Raw genomic sequence first — 21,239 nt, forward strand, 5'->3', positions numbered from 1 at the left:
ATTCACTCTTAACTAACGTAAGATAGTTTTGTGCATGTTTGTTTTTTTTTAGTGATAAGTGATGGGTGTGATCCAGCAAAAAGGTATTTGTTTAACTCTTCACATAAATGCTACTGCAATTGTCTGGAAATTAGGGGGAAAGGAAGAGGGGACAGCACTGAAGAAGGCAAGACACTAATGGGGCTGGGGGCTGTTATGTTTTCAAGATACACAGGTGATGAGTTGGAGAATTTCAAATGAATTAATAATGGCAATGAGTAATTGTACCAATATATGCAGTGGACTGCAGTTGCTGACTGTGATCCATTACCTTGCAGTGCAATGTCCCTTTCTGAGCTGCAGCATCATCATCCAGAAGCAGGTGGCAATGAAAGTCCATCACCGGAAAGATTATTTACATCAGAAGAACAGAAACTGGAGGGAAGCATGGAAAAGCAGAAACCTAAAGCCAAGAAGGTTAAGAAGAAAAGCAGAAAAGGTCTGCCCACAAAATGTTATAATACTGTACCTACTTAGCTGTGCTTTTTTTTGTGCTGCTACAGAAATACTTGTCCATAGTAGTAGCAGAAAAGTGATTGAGCTGTTTGAGTTACTTATATTTCTTAGGGTACTCAGTTGTACCTCTGTTCTTCCAATTCTGAGGCTCATTTGTGAGGATGTTTATTTGATAAATCAGTCTAAAATCTTGAAAATTCATTTACTGTAAGTAGTTTTGAGTTGAGACGGAAGTTACTATGTTCCACTAGTGACAGTTTGTTTACTTTGCTCCAATTTCTAGAAGAGACCACGGAAGTTGCTGCAGAAAATGATGAGGAAATGAAGAATTCAGAAATTTCAACTCAGTCTAAATTTGGTTTTGGCGATGATCTTGTTTTGGGAGTTTATATCCATCGATCGGATCAACTTAAAATTGATCACTTGGTGTCTAATCCTGTGGTCAAAATCCATGTTGTTGATCAGAGAAGTGGCTTATATGTGAAGAAGGATTATAGGTGACATTTAATAAACTGTTTCTATTATCACTGATTACAATAAATAGATATACTCTTCCCTACAAAATTAAATATGAAAATGAAAACAAGGGGGTATTTTAATATATATATATATATATATGTGTGTGTGTGTATATATATATATACATATATATATACACACACATACCATGAAATATCACAAATGAGGGTGATATTTTTCTTTTCCTTTTGGCACATCTAAATGCTCTGCACTGCTGTATTGCTCTTGAGGCTCCCCAGGGCAGTGGTCACGGCACCAAACCTGACAGAGTGCAAGAAGTGTTTGGACAATGCTCTCAGGCACGTGGTGTGACTCTTGGGGATGCTGCTGTGCAGGGCAAGGATTTGGACTTGATGATCCTTGTAGGTCCCTTCCAACTCAGCATATTTTGTGAATCCCAACATAGTTCATTCTGTATTCCTCCCAGAGACAAAATTTCTGAAGTGCCATAAATATGTAAAAGCCAAGAACATGTAAACAAAATTCTTGTAGTATGTCTGCCTTTTATATTAAGAACTTTTCAAATCCTTAAATGAAGTCTAGTTCTTTATTTTCTAAATTACTTCAGTTGCTTGTTTCCACTGTCATTACCCATAATTTTACTGAAACCAAGTTTTAATGGGGCTTAAGCAGTAGACTCCACCATGATCATAATGCATTAATTTGCTAACAGTAACTTAATTGTTAGGATTCCCAACTTCACCCTGTAGTTTTTCTATATGCATTGCAAATTGTCTTAAATTTTCTGTGGGTTTAGAAAATTTTTTCTAGCATCAGACAAATACTATCTTATATGTTTGTCAGCTTTCAGTAATTGAAAATACTGTTTTGTTAAAGGTTGTTTTTTAAATGCTCTAATAATTGTAATTCTTTGGAAATCTTCAAACAGCAAGAAGGTAGATTCATCTTATGAACAAGGAGAAATAGAGCACATTCTTCCTACAATGACACAACCATGTGACTTTAGAAAGTCTAAATCAACAGTTCCGGAGTGGGAAGAGCAAGTAATATTTAATGAGCGTTTTACTTATTTTCTTCAAAACACTGAAGAAAACCCTCAGGTTATCCTATTTTTTGAGGTAAGATGAAATATTTTGCATCTGATTTATGCACATTTTGTGCTTTGGTTTGTTTTTCAACAGTATCTGTTTGACTCAATTGGTCTTTTATTTCAGTTAAATTGGGTTACAGCATAGCTCTAAGGTACAAAGTTAAGTGGAGATACCAAAAGTGGGGTTTTTTATAGGAAAGGAAGGAACTTGTTTTAATGGTAACAAGGAGTACAAAGCTTTTTTCCAAAATCAGCCCTTAAACTTCTGGGGAAGGCTGGTAAGATATGGTGGATATCACTCTTTTTGCATTCTTGAAATCTGAAAAGAGGTGTAAGAACAAGAAAATCAAAGGTAGAATTTGTCTGCATGTAGCAGCACCTCATTGTACCAATGAGCAAACCATTGCATTGTTGCCATTAACATTTTACACATCCAGCCCTCCTGTCCCAGTTTTCATAAAGTAATTATTAATTTGTCCTCCAATACAATTATGTTTAAAGGAAAAAATCTAGGTCATATATTCAACATAATTTTTGGCTTAGGCATTTCAATATTTGTACAGGGTGATTCTGTAGAATTAACATAAAAATGGAAACCTAATACAATAAATATTTCTCGTTCCTTGTTTTTTTTCCTATTTCGAATAGATGGAATATAATTTATTGCCATATGTTTCTTAATGTTTTGTGATGCTTGTAAATGAACATATTTATATAATTAAGAATGCTTAATTGCTTAACAAAAAACTTATTACATTTGTATGTAAAGATTCTTCATGGAAATAATGTTGGAACCAAAAGTATGATTCCACTGAAAAAAACCTATTTGAGTTCAGTGTGGTTTATGAAATACAAATTTGAAACAAGTATTATTCTAAGGGTTTTTTGTATATCACATAAACTTCCCGGTATAGTGAAATACAGGAAAATTCAGGTCCCTGACAGAAAAATGAAGACTCGTTGGCATCCCTCTAAGTGTTCAAGGCCAGGTTGAATGTGGCTTTGAGCAGCCTCATCTAGTGAAAGATGTCCAAGCCCATGGCTCAGAACTCTGATCTTTGAAGGCTCCTTCCGACCCAAATTGTTCTATGACTGATTCAATGACAAAACTGATAAAGCTAAGAAAGAAAAACTAACTTTTTGACTGCCATTTCCCATCTAGATTAATATGCAGCTGGTTTTAGCTGTCAGATTTGTGATCCTAATGATTTCTGAATTATTAAGAAAATTACACATTATTGTTTTTTAGCTCTTATTGAGATGTAAGAGGAGAAAGAATAAGTTTTTTTAAGACTAGACTTCTTTTTTAATGGAGCTTATAAGTAGTCATCAGGTAAATGCATAAGGACCTGTTATTTCTAATTTCATACTTGTGTGGAAGAAACATTGGTTTTGTAATTTTTTAAAATTTAAATATGTTTAATTTAATGAATTGACCACAAATATTTTCAGTAGTTTATTATTATTTACCATGAAGTATACATCCATTAGAAATACATTTATATTCCTGCTGATACTTCTAGGTCCTTGATTCTCCAAGTATGCACCAAGTGAGAGCCAGCTCTGATGTAAAAATTCAGGAAGGTCGTTACCGAAAAATTTGTTGGGCATTTCTAAAGGTACTGTAAATATTTAAATGAATAAATCTTTTTATCTGAAAATTTCTAACAATACTAAGGAGGAAAGCATTTTAAAATATTTTCAGCAACAGAGATGGAAGAAAAAAATCCTTGTGTGCTGTTCTCCCATTTTCCTCATCTTCCACTCCATGAAATCAACACAGCAACAGGCTTGATATTAAAGTATATGTCTTTTTCAAGAAAGTGTAGAAGGTGTAAGATTTTTTTTGTTCATAAAGTACAGAAAGTTGTTTTCTTTTAGGGTTTTCTTTGCATTTATGTGAGTGTGAAGAAAATGACAAATCCACTAATTTCTGTGCCTCAGCTGTTCTATATTCTAGTGACATTTTCAGTTGTCCAGTCTTTGAAAAGACTCACTAACTTAAATATAGGATGCTTTTCATTTTCAGTTGCAGAGTTTGAAGTGCTGTGGCAATTGAGATACAAATGTGCCAAATGTGAGATATGGGTGATTTAGCCAGCACATGTGTACCTTTCTACCCTTTTGAGAGAAACTTGAATGTGTCAATTAGTTCTTTGAGAGCTGACAAACTTCCGTTTTCCTGAGGATTGTTTATTTACACTCCCCCTGTGTGTGATAGCCGTTGACAATCATTGAGCAGTCCACAACATAGAGGAAATGGGAGAAATACAGGAGAAGATAATGGACTGCCAGTGTAGGTGAAGGGATGGGGGCCTCCACAGTAATTCAATACAGAGATTCCTCTGAGCTCTGACCAAGAGAAATCTACTGGAATCAAGGGTCTGCTAACCTGTGTCTGTTACCAGAGCTGGTAGGAACTGTGCATCCAGGCATTCAGTACAGCCTACTCCTGAACAGAGGGAAGAATAAATTTTCAGCTCATAATTATGAATAAAATAGTTGCCTATTCTTCATTCTTACTACATCTGCCTGCATTATCCTTTTATCTGTATCAGCCAGAGTGGAAATGTCTCCATTCAAGACTGACAAGTGTTAATGGCAGTTATTCAGTTCTGTTATTCTTCAGTTCGGAAGAGATGACTCTGTCTCCTCTGGAGTTGGAGAGGTTACTACACTGCTGTATCTTCTGCTCTGAACCAAAGCCTTACCCAATGCCCTTCATTGCAGCATTCAAAGAGGACAGATTTGGAAGAAGCTGTTTGTTGATTGGCAGTCCTTTGAGATTTGGTTGTTTTTAGCAAGTAGTAGTTAAAAAAAAAAAGAAAATAAGTACTGCAGAGGTCTTCCCACTTTCAAGTTATTACTGCTGTGAAGCATCTTTTGAAACTAGGCTGCCATCTAAGATTTAATACTCATTATTTGATCCTGGGAGGATTAAATACATGCTTAGTTCATTATCACTTTTAGAGTTAGTGTATTTCTGCAATGGGAAGTGATTTCAAGAGTTTGTACTGTGAGATTAGATATTAGAAATTATCAATTACTTTTGTGTTCATCTTTCTTCCTCTTTTTAATCACCCTTCCAGCTTGTAGGCGCAAATGGAGTTCTAAACGTTGGTGGAAAACTTCGTCTGCAATTATTTTACCCACCGTCAAGGACAAAGTCACATTCAAATGTTGTTGAGGTTTATGACTGGTGGGCAAAATGTCCTAGAAATCGTTACCCATCAACTTTATACATAACTGTAAAAGGCCTGAAACTGCCAGATCATGTAAGTTAAATATATAATATATAAATGTATTTGCAAATATGCAGACTTTTCTGTAGGAACTAATACCTAGGTAGAGCATGTGAGTCTGTGTTTGTAGGCATGTATACAAAAGCTGTGCTTACATGCAGTATAGAAAATATGTAATAAGAATGTTACATCTCAAGATAGGTGTTTCAAACTCAGCCCTTTAAGGTTATCTTTGAAAAATAGGCATACTTTTCTACCTATAACTTTGAATATCTTGCCACTGGCAGTCTGAAAACTTTCAGAGTAGTTTCTTGAAGATTAACATTTCTTCTTAGCAGAAATGCCATTTTTAAGTAACTGAACTCATGCAGGTGTAAAAGTTCTTTGAGAAAAGATGCAAGTTACTTATCTTTGCTTCCCTGCACACTCTAGCTGTAGTGAGCTGTATTTTTTTCATGAATGAAAGCTACTTGTAAAATAGGCTTACACTGGTATGTGCTGAGATGGGCATTCAAGAGAAATATGGCGTTTTCTTTTCTCTGATGCAAGTACAATATTGTTCTGTTATATAATTTCCTGTTTGTATTTAGAGCTGTAATAGTACCTTGTTTCTTTTGTACTATGAAGGGTGTGCTCACTTTTGTACTGTGAAGGGTGATCTGTGGAAGCCTGGTGAGATGTGCACCCTATCAGTAGTACAATACAATACAGTAGTGAAGTAATTCTGATTTTCACTGACCTTGATAGTTACCAAAAATAGGACATAGTCGATCATTTGAAAAATTGTGGTACCATTGGATTGACACAACTTTGGAAACTTGGATTGCTTTCTGACTCCTGGTTGCTTTAAATTATATTTTGCAATGCAGTTTTCATGTATTAAGCTTTTCCAGTCTCTGTATTCCAGATATAAAAATGCAAGACATTTCAATTAAAGGTACCTTTTAACATTTTTAGAAATTACATTGTTCACTTTAAAAATATTTTTTCCCTGATACTTATTTTTGTTTGCTTTAAGGTTGGTGCTTCTTTTCACTCTATGGCAGCTGTTCAACAGGAGCAAGGTAATACAGCACTGTCTGAGCTCCAGAGAGAAGGATGTGAACCTTCTTTAGATGAGAAAAAGGAGCCATTTAAATGGTCAAGATTGCCCGGACAGGTGAAGCATTTTTCTTTGAATTTTAAATGAAAAGAATTTAAATATTTTATAAGTATTATGAAGTAAGTAATTAACTGAAATAATTAACAAAGATATTTAACAAGACATAAAAAATTCTTATAGATAGTAGAGGAGGCTTAACCTTAGCAAATATGGTTGATTTAACCATTTTTATACCAGAAGAGTCAGGTATTTTTATCTGCAGAATTCGATAAAAATTTGAAAGAATAAGAAGACAGGAAGCCAGTTCTCAGACTTCAGCTTGATTAGAAATATATTTTCTTAACTTTCCTTTTCGTTCGTTGAAGACATTTTCAAAATATGAAAAAAGAGTTTACATGGAAGGACCATGTAGCTACTATGGATATTGCCCTTCACCTTAAACTTTGAATTTAGTTTTGGAGAAAAAGCCATTGGGTCAAACAGAGGTAATATGTTGGGAGAAAGGAAAGGGGTCTAAAATACCAGTTCAGTTTTTTGAGATGTTTCATCTCTGGTTCTGTCTTTAAAAGTCAAATATTTAAATACAGATGAGGAATTTTGAAATTATTGGGTAGAAGACCAAAGGTTCGAGTGCCTGTGGTTGGGTTTCTGAGTTCACACTGCAGTCATTTGGTACTAAAAGATGAGCTTAGGCTCCTTAAACAACCTTGACTTACAGTCTAACTCCACAGCTTACATGACTGATGGTAGACATTTTTAAGCATTTCTTAATAGTAAAGAATTTATTTCAGTTTTGGGTTTTTTTGAGGTTTTTTAAACACGCTAGTTGTTTGCAATAATGGGGCAGAAAGAGATGCACATTCATGGGGCCTAGGTTGTGCTGCAAAAATGTCTGTTTATAATACATTGAATTTTACTTTGCAATGCCATTGAGATGTTACTAGCCTTTTAGAGCTTGTGTGTGTCAGGAGCTATGGGTGTGTTCCCTGCATTGGGTAGTTAATATTCTTACCAATTGTTCCCTGAAAAGCCAGGCTTGCCGCATACCTAACAAGGCCCTGTTTTCCCTGCGAGCCGGAGATCTGGGCTGCTTCTGTATCCGCTTCTCTCACGACGGGAGAACGCTGGCAGCTGCATGTGCAGGAAAGAATGGCTATCCCATTGCTTGTAAGTTTAAATGCATTTTGGCTTTTTGCTTATAATCCATGTATTTGGAAATAAAGATTAAGGGAAGCTAATTTTTAAATTGTGCTTTTTTAGAGTTTCTGGTTTGTAGTTGTGATTAGACTATTGTTCTGTGCATTCAAGAGCATTGAGGAAAATGCTCCTTCTGTGATAGGGCTGGAATTGGCTTTTCCTACATGGTTACGTATACACAGTTTAATAGTATGAAATGACACCATTTCTGCCCAGAGGCCTAATGGAAATACTCAATCAGTTTGCAGAAAGAACATAGTTTCTGATGATAATGTTTTTTAAGGGAAATAACATTTTAAGCATCCACCTCACACACTTTTAATATAAGTTTTTCTTCTAACCTGTCTGGAAAGTTAGATCCTGAAATGTTACCATTTCCAGACAGACTACTGGAAGCCACTCTCTTCTGTGGTCCAGGTCAGTTAAGTACAAACATTCCTTGTAACTCAAATTTTTGACTGCTTCATCACAGTAGCTTCAACTGCATAGTTCTTAAACCTTGCATAAAAGTTTTGAGATTAAGAGAGAGCAGAATTTTAAGTGTACACAAATAAGTGTTTAAATGCAAGGAACAGTAAATCTAGATTCCTTTATTACACAGCCCCATAAAATTATCTCAGTGTTAAAATATTTCTAAGATTGGTCAATTAGTTGTCAAAATTTCAAGGAACCCAACATAATCCTAATCTGGTTCTAATAATTTAATGCAAATAAACTGTTTCTTAAGGGGTAAGACATTTGTGGCACCTGTGAACCACTAGGTGGAAGTAGATACTTGCTGTCTGTTCATATCTAGCAATTATTTCATCCTGTTGCCTCAAAATGAGAAGATAAAGAAAGTGAGTTGATTTATGCTAGCAGAAAATCAGCCTAAGATTAGACTAAACTTTGGCTCTAGTAGGTACATCTGTTTGACTGCAAATACTTACAAAACTTTTATTTTTCTATTTCTAATTACCTAGTGTATGAAATTCCTTCTGGACAGTTCTTGAGAGAATTTTATGGTCATCTTAACATAGTGTATGATCTTTGTTGGTCAAAAGACAATCAGTACCTTCTTACTGCTTCCTCTGATGGCACTGTCAGGTCAGTATGATGAGATGTTCTGGCAGATACCATCAGAAATTCAATGTTTTACTACAACCTGTGCTATAATGTTTTAATTAAAGATTTGGTTACCATGTGACTAAAAAAATACCAAAATTGTAATTGTGTGAATCAGTTATACTGTATTTACCATTTCTAATATATTAATCTACAGTGAAGTAAAAAACCAAAAGAGCTGTTATTTCGAGAAGCTGTTATTTCGAGACAGTTGTAATCTTCTGTTCCTGGAGAAATTGCCATACTATGAATGCAGTATTAAGTTTGCAAATTTGAACACTAGGCAGGAAATTGAAAGTTTAAGATTCAAGTTATGTGTGTAAATTTACCATACTGCATATATGTATGTTGGTGGTGTTCTTTTGGTTTTTTACACTTGGTAAAGTAATTCGGCTTAAATTGCTGTAAATTAATTTTGATAGTGTTGTTGCTTAAATCAAATCCCCTATAATTACAGTGTACTTGCTTACAGCGTTAATGTTAAAATATTGATCTGCTCAGATTTAAAAACCAAAACCCTCAAAGCTGTGGATACGCATGCAAATATCATTGGGACACTGTACAATTTTATTGTGAACAACTTCATTGGTTTTCATTGAGCTTTTTAGGTTTTTTAAGCCCTTCAGACCTGTCTATTATTTCTGTTATGCAGCTCAGTAATGGTACAAGCAGTTGCATATACGAAACGCCGGAAGAATTGTTAAATGATATGTTGTGTGTGTGGAACTGTTTTAGGGGGTTTTTTTCTGCTTGTATGTGGGCATAAAAAGAGTGTGTTGAGAGTTCAGCATGTTTTTTTTTTATTTGGGAGTGGATTATGTAAGAATTTTATATATTGAGATAAATATCAATTTCAGTCATTTATGTTGCCTATAAGAAGGCTGAGCTGTTCCTCAATTCTTGAATTTGTGGCAGCGAGTTGAAACTGCAGTGGTCTGCCTCCTTTTCTCTATACTTTGTGCAGTCACTGTATGAGTTATTAGTTCCTGTATTTGTTGTGAGTTGCCTTCAGCTCCTTAAAAAGTCTCAGCACCCCACTGCTTTAAAGTAATTATCAGTTTATTATTTGGATTATCTCAAACTGAGTTCTAAGTTAACGTGAAGGCAAATTCATGAACTTCTGTAAGTTCTTCTTTATACAGTGTTCTGTGTTATCCTCAAGCCTTCCCAGGCTTTAGTTCCACATTATTTGTGAGCAATACAGTTTCATTTTGTTAGATTAAAATCATTCTAAAACATAGGTAAACTCCTTGTGACCTTTCTGCATCAAATTGCAGATTAATTGCTGTACTCTAAAGGGTTGCAATTTTGTAATTAAGTCACCTCTGAGTAAGCTTAGAATTCTTCAGCAGCCACCAGATGTGGTTGCCTCACCAGAAGTGGGTGCCACTAAAACCATTCAATAACATTTTGTAACTGAATACTGTGTGTAATGTGCTGCTCACCTGTATTTAGTGATCTGGGTACTGTTTTATTCTTTGTGGACTCATCTTTGGGGGAGGCTCACTAAGAAAATGGATACCATCAAATAGATAACGGTAACAAAAATCTGATTTTACATCTATGGTTGGCAAAGGATAGGAAGTAGATGAATAGTAAGAAGTGAATTTATTTGATGTAAACACATAAATTCATTATGTGATTCTTGAGATCATGATCACTGTGTGGCTGGTAATTATTATTCCAAAATGTTCTGGGATTATATTTATATTTAGTGGCCCTATATGTTCCTGTATGGGTTTTCTTGTTATAATATTGTTTTAAATGAATTATACCACAGAAGAGCTTAATTGGGTTGTAACTCCTGAAAGAAGGAAACCAGTTAATTTAATGGAATTCTTTATGAGTATTTTAAAATGAGAAATATATCCATTAAGTAGGTAAGTGGTAGTTAATTTTCTTTGAAGACCAAATACTGATTAAAGTAGTAAATTTTTCTTAATTCTTGTTAGAAAGTACCATGTTAAAGGATTAAATAGAGGTGGAATAAATTGGTGAGATAAACAGGTATTGTTAAGTGTTTGCAAGCATTTGCCTCTAGAACCAGTAGCCAAAAATATGGGCATCATTTATACCTGTGTGTGTGACTGCTTTGTACAGTAGAAAGTCTAACTTTGTTTCCTTTTAGAATGTGGAAAATAGAAATGAAGGCAGCATCTGCAGTGAGAGTTTTCCCTCATCCTTCATTTGTCTACACTGCCAAGTACCACCCAGTTGCTGACTCGTTGGTTGTGACAGGATGTTACGACTCAGTGATTAGAATCTGGAATGCAAATGTGAAAGAAATCCATGGGCAACTGCTACAGGAGCTTGATGGCCATAAAAGTTTCATCAACACACTTTGTTTTGATGCAGAAGGTATGTAATTAATATTGCTTTTACAAATAGTTGTCTTTCCAACTGAAAACCATTTTGAGTGCTACTAGTTTTCTTTACTTCATGGAGACGGTGCGTTCTTCTTCGGAAAAAATTATTTACTGGGAGAATGCTGAGACATTGGGGCAGGTTGCCCAGAGAAATTGTGGATGCCCTGTCCCTGAAGGCGTTCAAGGCCGTGTTGGTCTGGGCTTTGTTCTAGTGGAAGGTGTCTCTCCCTATTTCAGGGAGGTCAGAACTAGATCATTTTTAAGGTCCCTTTCAACCCAAATCAATTGATAAAGAAAACAAGGTGGTAGTAATTAGGTTGTGAGAATTTTAGCTCTAAACTGAAGTGGGAAGGTCGTGAACTTTTCAATATTGACAGAGAATAGGAAACACGGAGAGAAAGGAACAGAGGTTTGACCATTGTGAGTCACGTAAATTGATAGGTTGACAGCTGAAAGTGAGGGTTGTACTGAGATGATCTAGTGGAGCAAGAGTCGAAGATGGGTGAAAGTTAAAACTCGACTTTTTCTAGTATTAGTGACATCATTAGTAGTTAGGTGGTTCATTTTAGTCACTGGAGTAGGTACTACAAAGAGGAAAGCTGTACTTTTATAAAGAATAAATATTTGTGTTTAAAGAATAAGTGTTGGAAAACGTTATTTGTTCTAGTTCAAGGTTCCCTTAATGAATGCATATGTAATCATTGAGCTATCATGTGATGCTTGTTGAGCTGTAAATACTCACTTTTTGCTGGTTTTAGAATATGAAAAAAATTAAAGATATGTTCTGCACCTCAGTTATTTAATGTATATGCTACATCCAGATTTATGGTATCAGGTTATGTCATCCAATATGAGCAAAATGCATTTGCAATGAGTATATTATAGCCAAAGAGATGGAAGAATTGGTATTTGCCTATTCACAAAAATGAGAGAACAAAAGATTGTTTATTTTCTGTATTGTTTTGTGGATGGTATTTTACTCATAAGACATTATTTCTCAGGACACCACATGTTCTCAGGAGATAGTTCAGGACTAATAATAGTTTGGGACACACCTGTCAAAGGAAGTTCTCCACACTTTTTTCAACACTGGAAGGTCAATCAGGTAAACAGGTTTCTTAACTAGCATTGTAATTTTTATGTGTACTGTTCCAAATCTAGTAATCTTATTTGAATTAAATTTTTTTGATACATTACTTTTTGTTTAACTGCAGAGATGTATTTTCTTTAAAAATTGGCATAGAAGAACTGATACAATGTTCAGTGATTCACTGACTTAATTTTTTAAAATTGTTTTGCAACTTAATTGGATTGGTCACTGGAGCAGGCTCCCAGGCAGGTGATCACACCACCAAGCCTGAGAAAATTCACAAGTATTTGGACTGTCAAGGTACATGGTGTGATTCTTGGGGCTGTCCGGTGTAGGGCCAGGAGTTTGTCTTTGTTGTTCATAGCGGGGCCCTTGCAACTAAGGATATTGTAGGATTCTGTGATTCTGTATTTTTTTATATATGTAAAACATGAAAATACTTGAGGTTTGATAAAACTTTTTTAACAGGTAAATACTTTGTTCTCTAGACACAAAAATAAAATAGACCACAGGCTCTAAAAAACACATTTGTTCATACCTTAGAGCCCTGATGTTCAGTCAGCATTTTTGTCATCAGCTTAATTTTTTTAGAAATTCAGAAATTTGAAAATTCAGTCACAACAGAAATCTGCCTCATGGTTGTAAAAAGTTGATGTCTAGGATGTAATGCTTTAATATAGGAACAAACGTTTTCCTTAACCAAATAAAATGAATTGAGTAGAAAAATAGTAATGCAAGAGAAAAATGGGCAATAATGTATAAAAACATGAGTTTTAAATCACAAAGTTATATAATTTTCTGTATTTTCCATTCTTCCGTAGGAAATAAAAGAAAATGATATTAAAGGAACACCAGTAAATCATTTGGAAGTGCATCCAAATGGAAGGCGTTTATTAATCCATGCCAAAGACAGTACCCTGAGAATTATGGATCTCAGAATGTTGGTATTTTTGGTGACTAATGTGTATTTCCTTTATGTTTTAAAATTTACATGGGGAAATAAAATACCACAAAGGTATTGGTTGTGTAGCTGGGGAGAAAAAAGATGTCCTAATAATCAAGGATAGAAATGTTAGGGTTAGGAAATTGTTTCAAAACACTGCTGTGTTACATTTTGGGTGATATTGAGTAAGTCTTTGGGTGATATTGACTAAGTCTTTTAGAGTAGAATATCTAAAATTTCCTAGATTCCTTGGGAACCTAAAGTGGTATGAAGAATACAATGTTAGTCTTCTAAAGATTGAAATCCCTTTTAAAATACAATCTGGGCATGAAAAGAACTTGGAAGTGGTAATATTTGTGTGGTAGTTTTGCATTTTTAAGACTCTGGGAAGGATACTTTGATAATGAAATGGAAATGGTTATCATCATAAATGCTAAAAAATGTAGTGATGTACCTTTTATGGTTTATTAAGCAGGCTGTGAGACAGTTTTGCAGTTTATGATGATTTTCTCATTTTTAATTGTTATAAACATGATTTTTTTAATGACAAATGAAAATAACAAGCAAGAGGACTATAGACTCACTTGAGGTTGGTTTTGGAGGGTGACCAGTTCAACCCAACAATCAAATCACAACAGCATGCTGGTCAGAGCCTTATACTATTGGATTTTTAACATCTTGAAGGATGAATATTTTACAGCTTCTGTGAGCAACATGTTGTAGTGTTCATTCACCCTCAAAATAAAATACTTTTTTCTTATTTTTAAACAGAATTAGCTATATTTCAATTGATGGCCATTCCCTCTTGTCCTTTAATTGGGTGGGAGTGAGCAGAGTCTCTCACCAACCACTTACATATGTAGATAAGATGCACATTCTGTTCTGGAAAGTCACATTAAAGATATGAACAACTTTTCTAAAATGTTTCATCCTAAATTTGATAGGTTTCTTTCTGCCCCTCAGCAAACCCCTGGAGGTATTTAATAGATGTGTAGATGTGGCCCTTAGGTATATGGTTTAGTAGTGGATGGGACAGTGCTGTGTTAACAGTTGAAGTTAATGATCTGGAAGGTCATTTTGAAATTAAGCAGTTCTGTTATTGTCCTGGGTTGAATGTTTGAGCTGGCTGAGGACTCTGCTGTATTATGGTGCGGTGCACATTTCTCTTTTTCTGTAACTGATAAAATATAATGACCATGCTAGAAGCTGAACTATCCACTCAGTCAAAGGAAGAAATTGCTGGATTAAGAGAGGGAACCTGTTGTTTTTTAGGCCAGTGTTCTTCTGTTGCTCCTCTTTCTAAAACGTGCAGAAAGTTTTATTTTGAGAGGGAAACATGGGCATGCATATTAATCTTTAAGAAAGGGTTTAATATGGGGTGCAATTTCACAATTATTTTAAGCAAATTTATCCATTGGATGTACAATCTCCTGCAATCTCCCATACCTCTGGCTGTGTATTCCTAGCATTTCTTTTTTATAATTTCTAGAGGTCTTCTGATGTGGGGTAAGTCAGATCAGTGAGCTGATCTGACTAAAAATTACCCTACAAATACAAATGATTAATTTTCATTTTATTATCAACTCTGATCCAATTTATCTGATAGCTGCCCAAGAGAAGAAATGAGGGAGAGCCTGGGAAAATAAGGGTGGAGAGGACACCACCAGGACTTCTACTTTGACCACAGCCCACAGTTACATTGACTTTTAAGTCTATCAATAAACCACAGGGTCAGATACCCAGCAGTGATAATTTTACACGTCAGCATTAACTGTTCATTCCCTGCATGAGAAAAGAGGGGGTGGAGGTCACAGATGAACACAATTCATTTTGATTGACAGCTGGTTGCTCTTAACTTTCCTCTTTCAACTTGCTTTTTTGATCTTTTTGGATAATACTGCTGTCCTGTCACTTAGGTATGTGATCAGGGATTTGGTTTTAGTTCAGCCCTCTCCTTAGGGTTTCATATGAAGGTTAGTTTTACATCTTGCAGGGCTCTTCTCATGACATCTCAGAGATACTATCTTTCTTATTCATACAGCTAAAACTCTTATTTGGACTAATATGGAACTCTTATTTGAGCTAATATTGCTGTTCAATCATCTAGGATATATTTATTCGGAATATTGTTTGAAATAATTTTCCTGTAATATTAAATGCACTGTACTTCTCCCAGCATACTTTCATTGTTTTTGCAGTAGCAAATGTGAAATAATGCTGTCTTCTGTCCTTGAAGCTATGATGGCCTATTGCTGTTCTTCTTGCCTTAAATTCTGCATTGTAGTACTGCTGCTGGGTTAGTCTCCATGTTGAACTTCGACATCTTTTTTCCAGGCTATGCCTCTTTCAAGCTGATTTATCTTCTTTCCATCCTTTTGTGGATTCTCTCTTACTTGATGCAAACAGACTTTGACAGTAGATCATTATTACCGTGCTGACCAATAGTGTTTCACTGAAAAAAGATTAGGATACCTAAGCTGAAAAATAATATCGAACATTTATAGTAAATTAGCATTTATGTCTGAAATTTGGTGATTCTACTGCTGGTTTCTGATCAAGGAGACATTAGTCTGAAGAGTGCTGCTGCATAGGTGTAATCATTCAAGCTCAAGAAGCATCATGAAAACTTTTCTAATAGAGCTTGGTGTAATTGTGCTAATCTCCCTGTTTTTTTGCAAAGCCCAGGATCAAGATAGTGCAAATTACTGCATCTTTATCTGTTGTCTAGATCTGAGGGTTTCCTTTTTCTACTGAAAGACAAGGATGTACATCTTTATCTATACTGTCAGGTGCAGTGTGAAGGTTAGGGAAAATAAATACTTCATTCTGCAAAAAGTGTGTGCTTGTATATGTATTTGAGATGCAAAGTTTACTGATTTTTCTGAGAAATAGAGGGGGAACTGAGAATTAAAAAGTTACATTGTCTATTCTGAATATATCTTCTATATTTGCAAACTTTTTTTAGCTTGGCGACTAAGAAATATGTAGGTGCCACAAATTACAGAGAAAAGATTCACAGCACCTTAACACCATGTGGTACGTTCCTGTTTTCAGGAAGTGAAGATGGAAAGGCTTATGTTTGGAATCCAGAAACAGGTAACTAATCATTTTATGGGCTTAAGCCAAATTGTCAAAGCTGAGGGGGAAAAGATTTTTTTAAGGTTTATCGAAACACTTTTGATATGGAATGAAACTTTGGTAAGATGTTCTTAAATCCTGAAGCTTTAGCTCAACCTTCTAAATAGCTGTTATTAATCTCTGAGATTTAATTCTCTAGAGGAAATTAGTAGGGGTAATATTTGTAATATCCAGCATGACTGGAGCACCTGAGGCTCCAGTCTGCAGATCTTTACATGTGGTGAGGATCTTAAGATGGAATGCACAAAAATGTTTTAGGTCAGGTAAGTTTTTCTGTTGTGTTGTTTAGATTTGAGGCTCTTGTGCTGAACCACTTCATCTCTGTGGTGGGTGGTCAGAGACTGAATATTTTTGGTGTGTGGTATATAAGACTTCACTGTGAATTAGTCCCCAAGCCAAGGAGTTTCAAAATAGATACCAAAATCTTTCTGAAAAAATGTGACAAAAATGTAGGGTAGAATTTCTTGTACAGGAGGTAAAAGAGATGAAAATAAGAGCAGAAAGTAGCAGAATATCATTTTGGATTTGATGACATTATATTCTGTCTGTAATTGTAATTTATTTAGTATTTTTAAATAAAAAAGTTAAATTTTTTGAAACTGGCAGGATAACTAACAGTTCTGCTTTGAATTTCTTCCCATGTTTCCAACTGTGTTAACTTGAATCTCTGTCACTACATAATTTGCCTGAAAACTTTTTAAAAAGTACAAAAATAAAAGGAAGGAGGAACTTTGTTATTCGTATGTTTTTATCGGATTTTGACTTTTGTTTCCACACAGTAATTGCATTTATAGTGCCATCAGCTGAAGAGCTAATTTTATTTATATTTTTAATAATTCTGTCCTCAACTTTCACTCCTGTTATCAGTGTTATATAGCTGAGATCCACAGCTAAGATGCCTATCTTTGTACAATGCAAGCACAAACAAATACTGTGGAACGCCACCTTTCCAGAACGTGCTTATCAGGACGAGAGAACTCATCTAACCTGGTGCATCCTCCTCTGGCATTTCCTGCAGCTATCGCAACAGCACTAACTTTTCTGACATACTGAATAACTTAAAAGCTTGCAATATTTCCTTCGTCTTATGCCAAAATACAACTTTTCAATCAGGAAATTGACTGAAGAACATTTATTTACAGTGGCAAACACTGTAGTAATACAAGATTTAACCAGCTCTTATTCTGCTGTATTGAATGTTTCAAATATTTTTCCATGGCATTAATAAACTTACTTCACTTCTGCAGGAGATCAGGTGGCCATATATTCTGATCTCTCCTTCACATCTCCACTTCGTGATGTTGCCTTTCATCCACACGAGCACATGGTGTCTTTCTGTGCCTTTGGTCAAAACCATCCAATACTTGTATACATTTATGATTATAAAGGTACAGTACAAATTTTCTTGGTACTCACCTGTAAGTATTTTATTTTTAGAAGCAATTTGGTAGTATTTGTACTTCTTTTGAGAGGAAAAGAAAACAGTCATTTGATGATAATGCATATCTTTTTTTCTGGGAGATACCAAAACTGAATTGAACATGATCCTGCACTACCTGTTCTATGTGATGCTGCTTTAAGCGTCAAGCATTTTGGCCCAGCCAAAATCACCAGAGGTCCCTCAGTTTTTTTGTGTTTCCCACTGTGTGATTTTTGCAGCACTTTATCATATATAGGCAGCATTATACAAAAGCCCTTTTTGCAGTATCAAGGTAGATTATGAATCCAGAAAATACAATTATTTGGAAAGCCAATTAGTAGCTTAATTGGAATCTGAGTATTTTGTGCCAGCTATGTTACAAAATAATGTTGAGGAGCTGTATAGAAATGGATGAGAGTGTATAGACTTCTGATAAGTAGCTGTTATAGCTGTGATGTCATTATGTCAGAGATGTGTTTGTTCCCCATGTTTTATTGAAGAGAAGATAGTAATAAATGCTAAATTAGAAATTTTGGTATACAAAATAAAATTCAGATTGTCCTTCACAGGCTTTTTTGATAGTTGTGTGCATATAAGGACATTTTCATCTAGGGAGTTAATGTGTTAATATGAATTATGCAGTTATTTTTTGTATTAATTATGTTTGCAGGGGACATAGATCTGTAAAATTGATCCTGTCATTATGTACTGGCTTTTTAAGTAACATGTAGTAATAGGATTACTCATATAAAATCTCAGTGTAGGTTATCTGTTGAATTGGTTAACTTTTACAGGAACATTAAGTGGAATGACTTTGCAATCAATATTCAGTGCTATATTCAATTAAGAAAGATATTGGTATTGTAAAAAAACAATATGATTTTGGGGGGTGAAGGGTTTCTTCAGAATTTTTTGATGAGCAGTGAGTCTAAAAAACTTAACATAGTAGTTTGAAATATATATATATGGGCATACACATTTAGAGACCACACAGCACAATCGTAGTTATTTTTGTCTTCTGACTGCCCAACTGCTAACAATAAGACTTTTCATAGATTGTAGTCTTTTTTTTTTTTTTTTTGTATTATTGGTTACTATCTTTATGTTCCTTTTTTGGTTAAAAGCACTCTTTTTTCTTTCAGAAAATAGTCATACTGCCACAGTGTTGAAAGAGTTAAACATATAGTAATACTAATTTTAGTCACTCACGCAATTTTTAAGACTCTGACAGCATGTGTTTTAGATACACCAACAGTTTTATTAATGTCCTGGGCAGAACTTCCATGAAGAATTCTTCTAACCTTTGTTGGCTTGAGACCATAGTACAAAAATTGCAAAAGTCAACTTGTCAGTCATTGTGTCCTGTGCCTGGATAATATGTCTGTCAACTTATGAAGTACTGCTCAGGCATTATAAACTCACTTGAACTAGGCTGGAAAAAATGTGAAATGTCCCCAGCTTGAACTCAGTGCAGGCTTTACAACTTCATTGCCCTTGAAAAATTCCTTTCTCTTCCCACTCTTTCCCCCCCACCAATGCCATATTTCTGTATGAGGAACACTATTGTTTATAAGCAATACAAAAATACCAGTTCTATATGAGAGATTACTAAATCAAATAACTGAAAGTGTGATATTGTGATCAGAAGCATTAGGGGGAAAATGGGGTAGTAAGGGGAAATTTTCATGTCGCTTTCAGGTTTTCCCAATAGTACTGTTGGTACAGTTTTTGATGGTATTTGACTGAAGACATGGCTGGCAAAATGACTGTGATCCTTCCATTTTTGTTCCCATGGCAATGTAAGGCTTCACCTGAGACATTAATATTGGTTATTTCTACAGTTGCTCAACAGGAAGCTGAACTTGTAAGAGATCTTAGTTCATCACTTACCACAGCTGCACCAAGGGGGCCACACTTCATTGGCAGTTTTTCTGAAATTCCTGTGCAAAAAAACTCAGTGATGTCTCCAGCAGATCAGTTTGTCAGTGTTGCAAGAGCATCAATGAGAATGCAGAAGGTGAAACAAAAACTTGATTCTGTTATGGTAAGTCAAATTTAATTAATTTCAGAAATATAGTCTTCCCATATTCTGGAACTGGTATACTTAAAAAAACATGTATTGTCATGGCATCTGGTCTTTAGAAATGAATACATCTGTCACTTATACTAATGCAGGTATAAGTAGCTCTTAAGAGCAATCATAAAAAACCTAATTCTGTTTTTTAAGTACTGATGACAAGGGATTTTTTTTGTGCTGGTGCCCATTGCTGTTTGTACATTTATGTGAAATCAGGGATCCATAGATCATTATGGTTGAGATTCCTATCCACCTTAAAAACTGTATGTGGCATAAATGCTAGGGGTTTTAGGGAGCTGCAGGGCAGGGAGGAGAGCATGTCCTGTGCTGGGCACAGCTGTTTCAAGGCAGCTCATTGAAGGGCAGTATGGAGCAACTGCACAACTGAAACTGGAACCAGACAGAGTATGGCACCTCTGAGAAAAGAGACTTAACAAAGGTCAGAACCTACTAGAGACAGGAAACACCACAGCAGAGGAGAAGTGCAAAGGAAAACGTGTCGGGACGCAAGTGAAGGTACAGGAGGAGGGATGTGAGGAGTCATGTGAAATGAGGAGATATGAAAGAAGACACAGAAGGAGGCAGGAAGGTGATGCAAGAGACTGAAAACAATGCAGAAATGGAAATACTAGGGAAATAACAGAGTAGGCTTGAAGGGAAAGACAGGCGATACACGAGGACATGCAAAAGAAAACACACATGATGGTACATCTCTGACCGTGTTGCAAACAGTGGAAGAATCCATGCTGGACAGGTGCAATCCCCAAGGATGTTGGGTGGTGAAGGATCCATATTAAGCAGTTGAAAAGAGCAAGAAAAAAGAAGAGTCAAAAAGAGCAAGTCACTATGCACTAGTCTCACTCTACTGCCCCACCCTTCCACTGCCTTTCCAAGGGGACTGAGTGTAATATAATGTCAAAATTAAGGAGACTGGGGATTAGAAAGGAGAAAAAAGAGGTGCCTGAAGTGGAGACAGACAAAAAGGGATGAAAAGTGTTTTCTTTGGCTGGGTGTTTTACTCTTTGTCTTGTTTCTCAGTACTCAAATTGGTAATTAAACTTTTTTAATTGGCAATAAATTTAATTAAGTTAAATTTCCCAACTTGAGACAATTTTGCATGCAACAAGGATGCAGAATGTTCCTGAATAGCACTGTGAAGTTATAATTACTTTTCACAATGACATGAACCACATTTGAGTTTGCATTTACTGTTTTTCATTTTGAAGTACTTTTGAGTGCATGTAGATTTTTTTTAAATGTAGTTTTAGGTCTTGTCTGCATTAATAAGTAGTGAATCACAAAAGAAGCTCGTGAGTAGATGAAAGTTGTTGTTGCTGGGGTTGCTGTAACTACTGTCATCATGCTTTAGGGGTTTTACTTTGGATTAGATTTATTCTGGTTCCTTGGCTTTGGCATCCCCATTAGGCCTGAACTTTGTCTGGAAGAAAACTATCCTACAGACCTTCACACAGACCACAGATTTCTGAACTGTGAA

The 21,239-nt window shown here is 35.4% G+C and overlaps 1 protein-coding gene across 3 annotated transcripts in view; it reads left to right on the plus strand.

Annotated features, from left to right (window-relative positions):
* The window catches only part of AHI1 (Abelson helper integration site 1), an 85,346-nt gene that overhangs the window by 12,198 nt on the left and 51,909 nt on the right, over nucleotides 1-21,239 (plus strand). For all 3 annotated transcript variants that reach the window (XM_058021069.1, XM_058021070.1, XM_058021068.1), the window contains 14 exons: nucleotides 318-478; nucleotides 779-992; nucleotides 1,904-2,093; nucleotides 3,589-3,684; nucleotides 5,155-5,340; nucleotides 6,326-6,466; nucleotides 7,444-7,576; nucleotides 8,569-8,692; nucleotides 10,839-11,068; nucleotides 12,078-12,181; nucleotides 12,988-13,106; nucleotides 16,075-16,205; nucleotides 17,495-17,635; nucleotides 19,509-19,711. In XM_058021069.1, coding sequence (XP_057877052.1) covers nucleotides 318-478; nucleotides 779-992; nucleotides 1,904-2,093; nucleotides 3,589-3,684; nucleotides 5,155-5,340; nucleotides 6,326-6,466; nucleotides 7,444-7,576; nucleotides 8,569-8,692; nucleotides 10,839-11,068; nucleotides 12,078-12,181; nucleotides 12,988-13,106; nucleotides 16,075-16,205; nucleotides 17,495-17,635; nucleotides 19,509-19,711 — 2,173 coding nt within the window. The remainder of the gene's footprint in view (nucleotides 1-317; nucleotides 479-778; nucleotides 993-1,903; nucleotides 2,094-3,588; nucleotides 3,685-5,154; nucleotides 5,341-6,325; nucleotides 6,467-7,443; nucleotides 7,577-8,568; nucleotides 8,693-10,838; nucleotides 11,069-12,077; nucleotides 12,182-12,987; nucleotides 13,107-16,074; nucleotides 16,206-17,494; nucleotides 17,636-19,508; nucleotides 19,712-21,239) is intronic.

Source organism: Melospiza georgiana, chromosome 3 (assembly GCF_028018845.1).
Source record: "Melospiza georgiana isolate bMelGeo1 chromosome 3, bMelGeo1.pri, whole genome shotgun sequence".
NCBI lineage: Eukaryota > Metazoa > Chordata > Aves > Passeriformes > Passerellidae > Melospiza > Melospiza georgiana.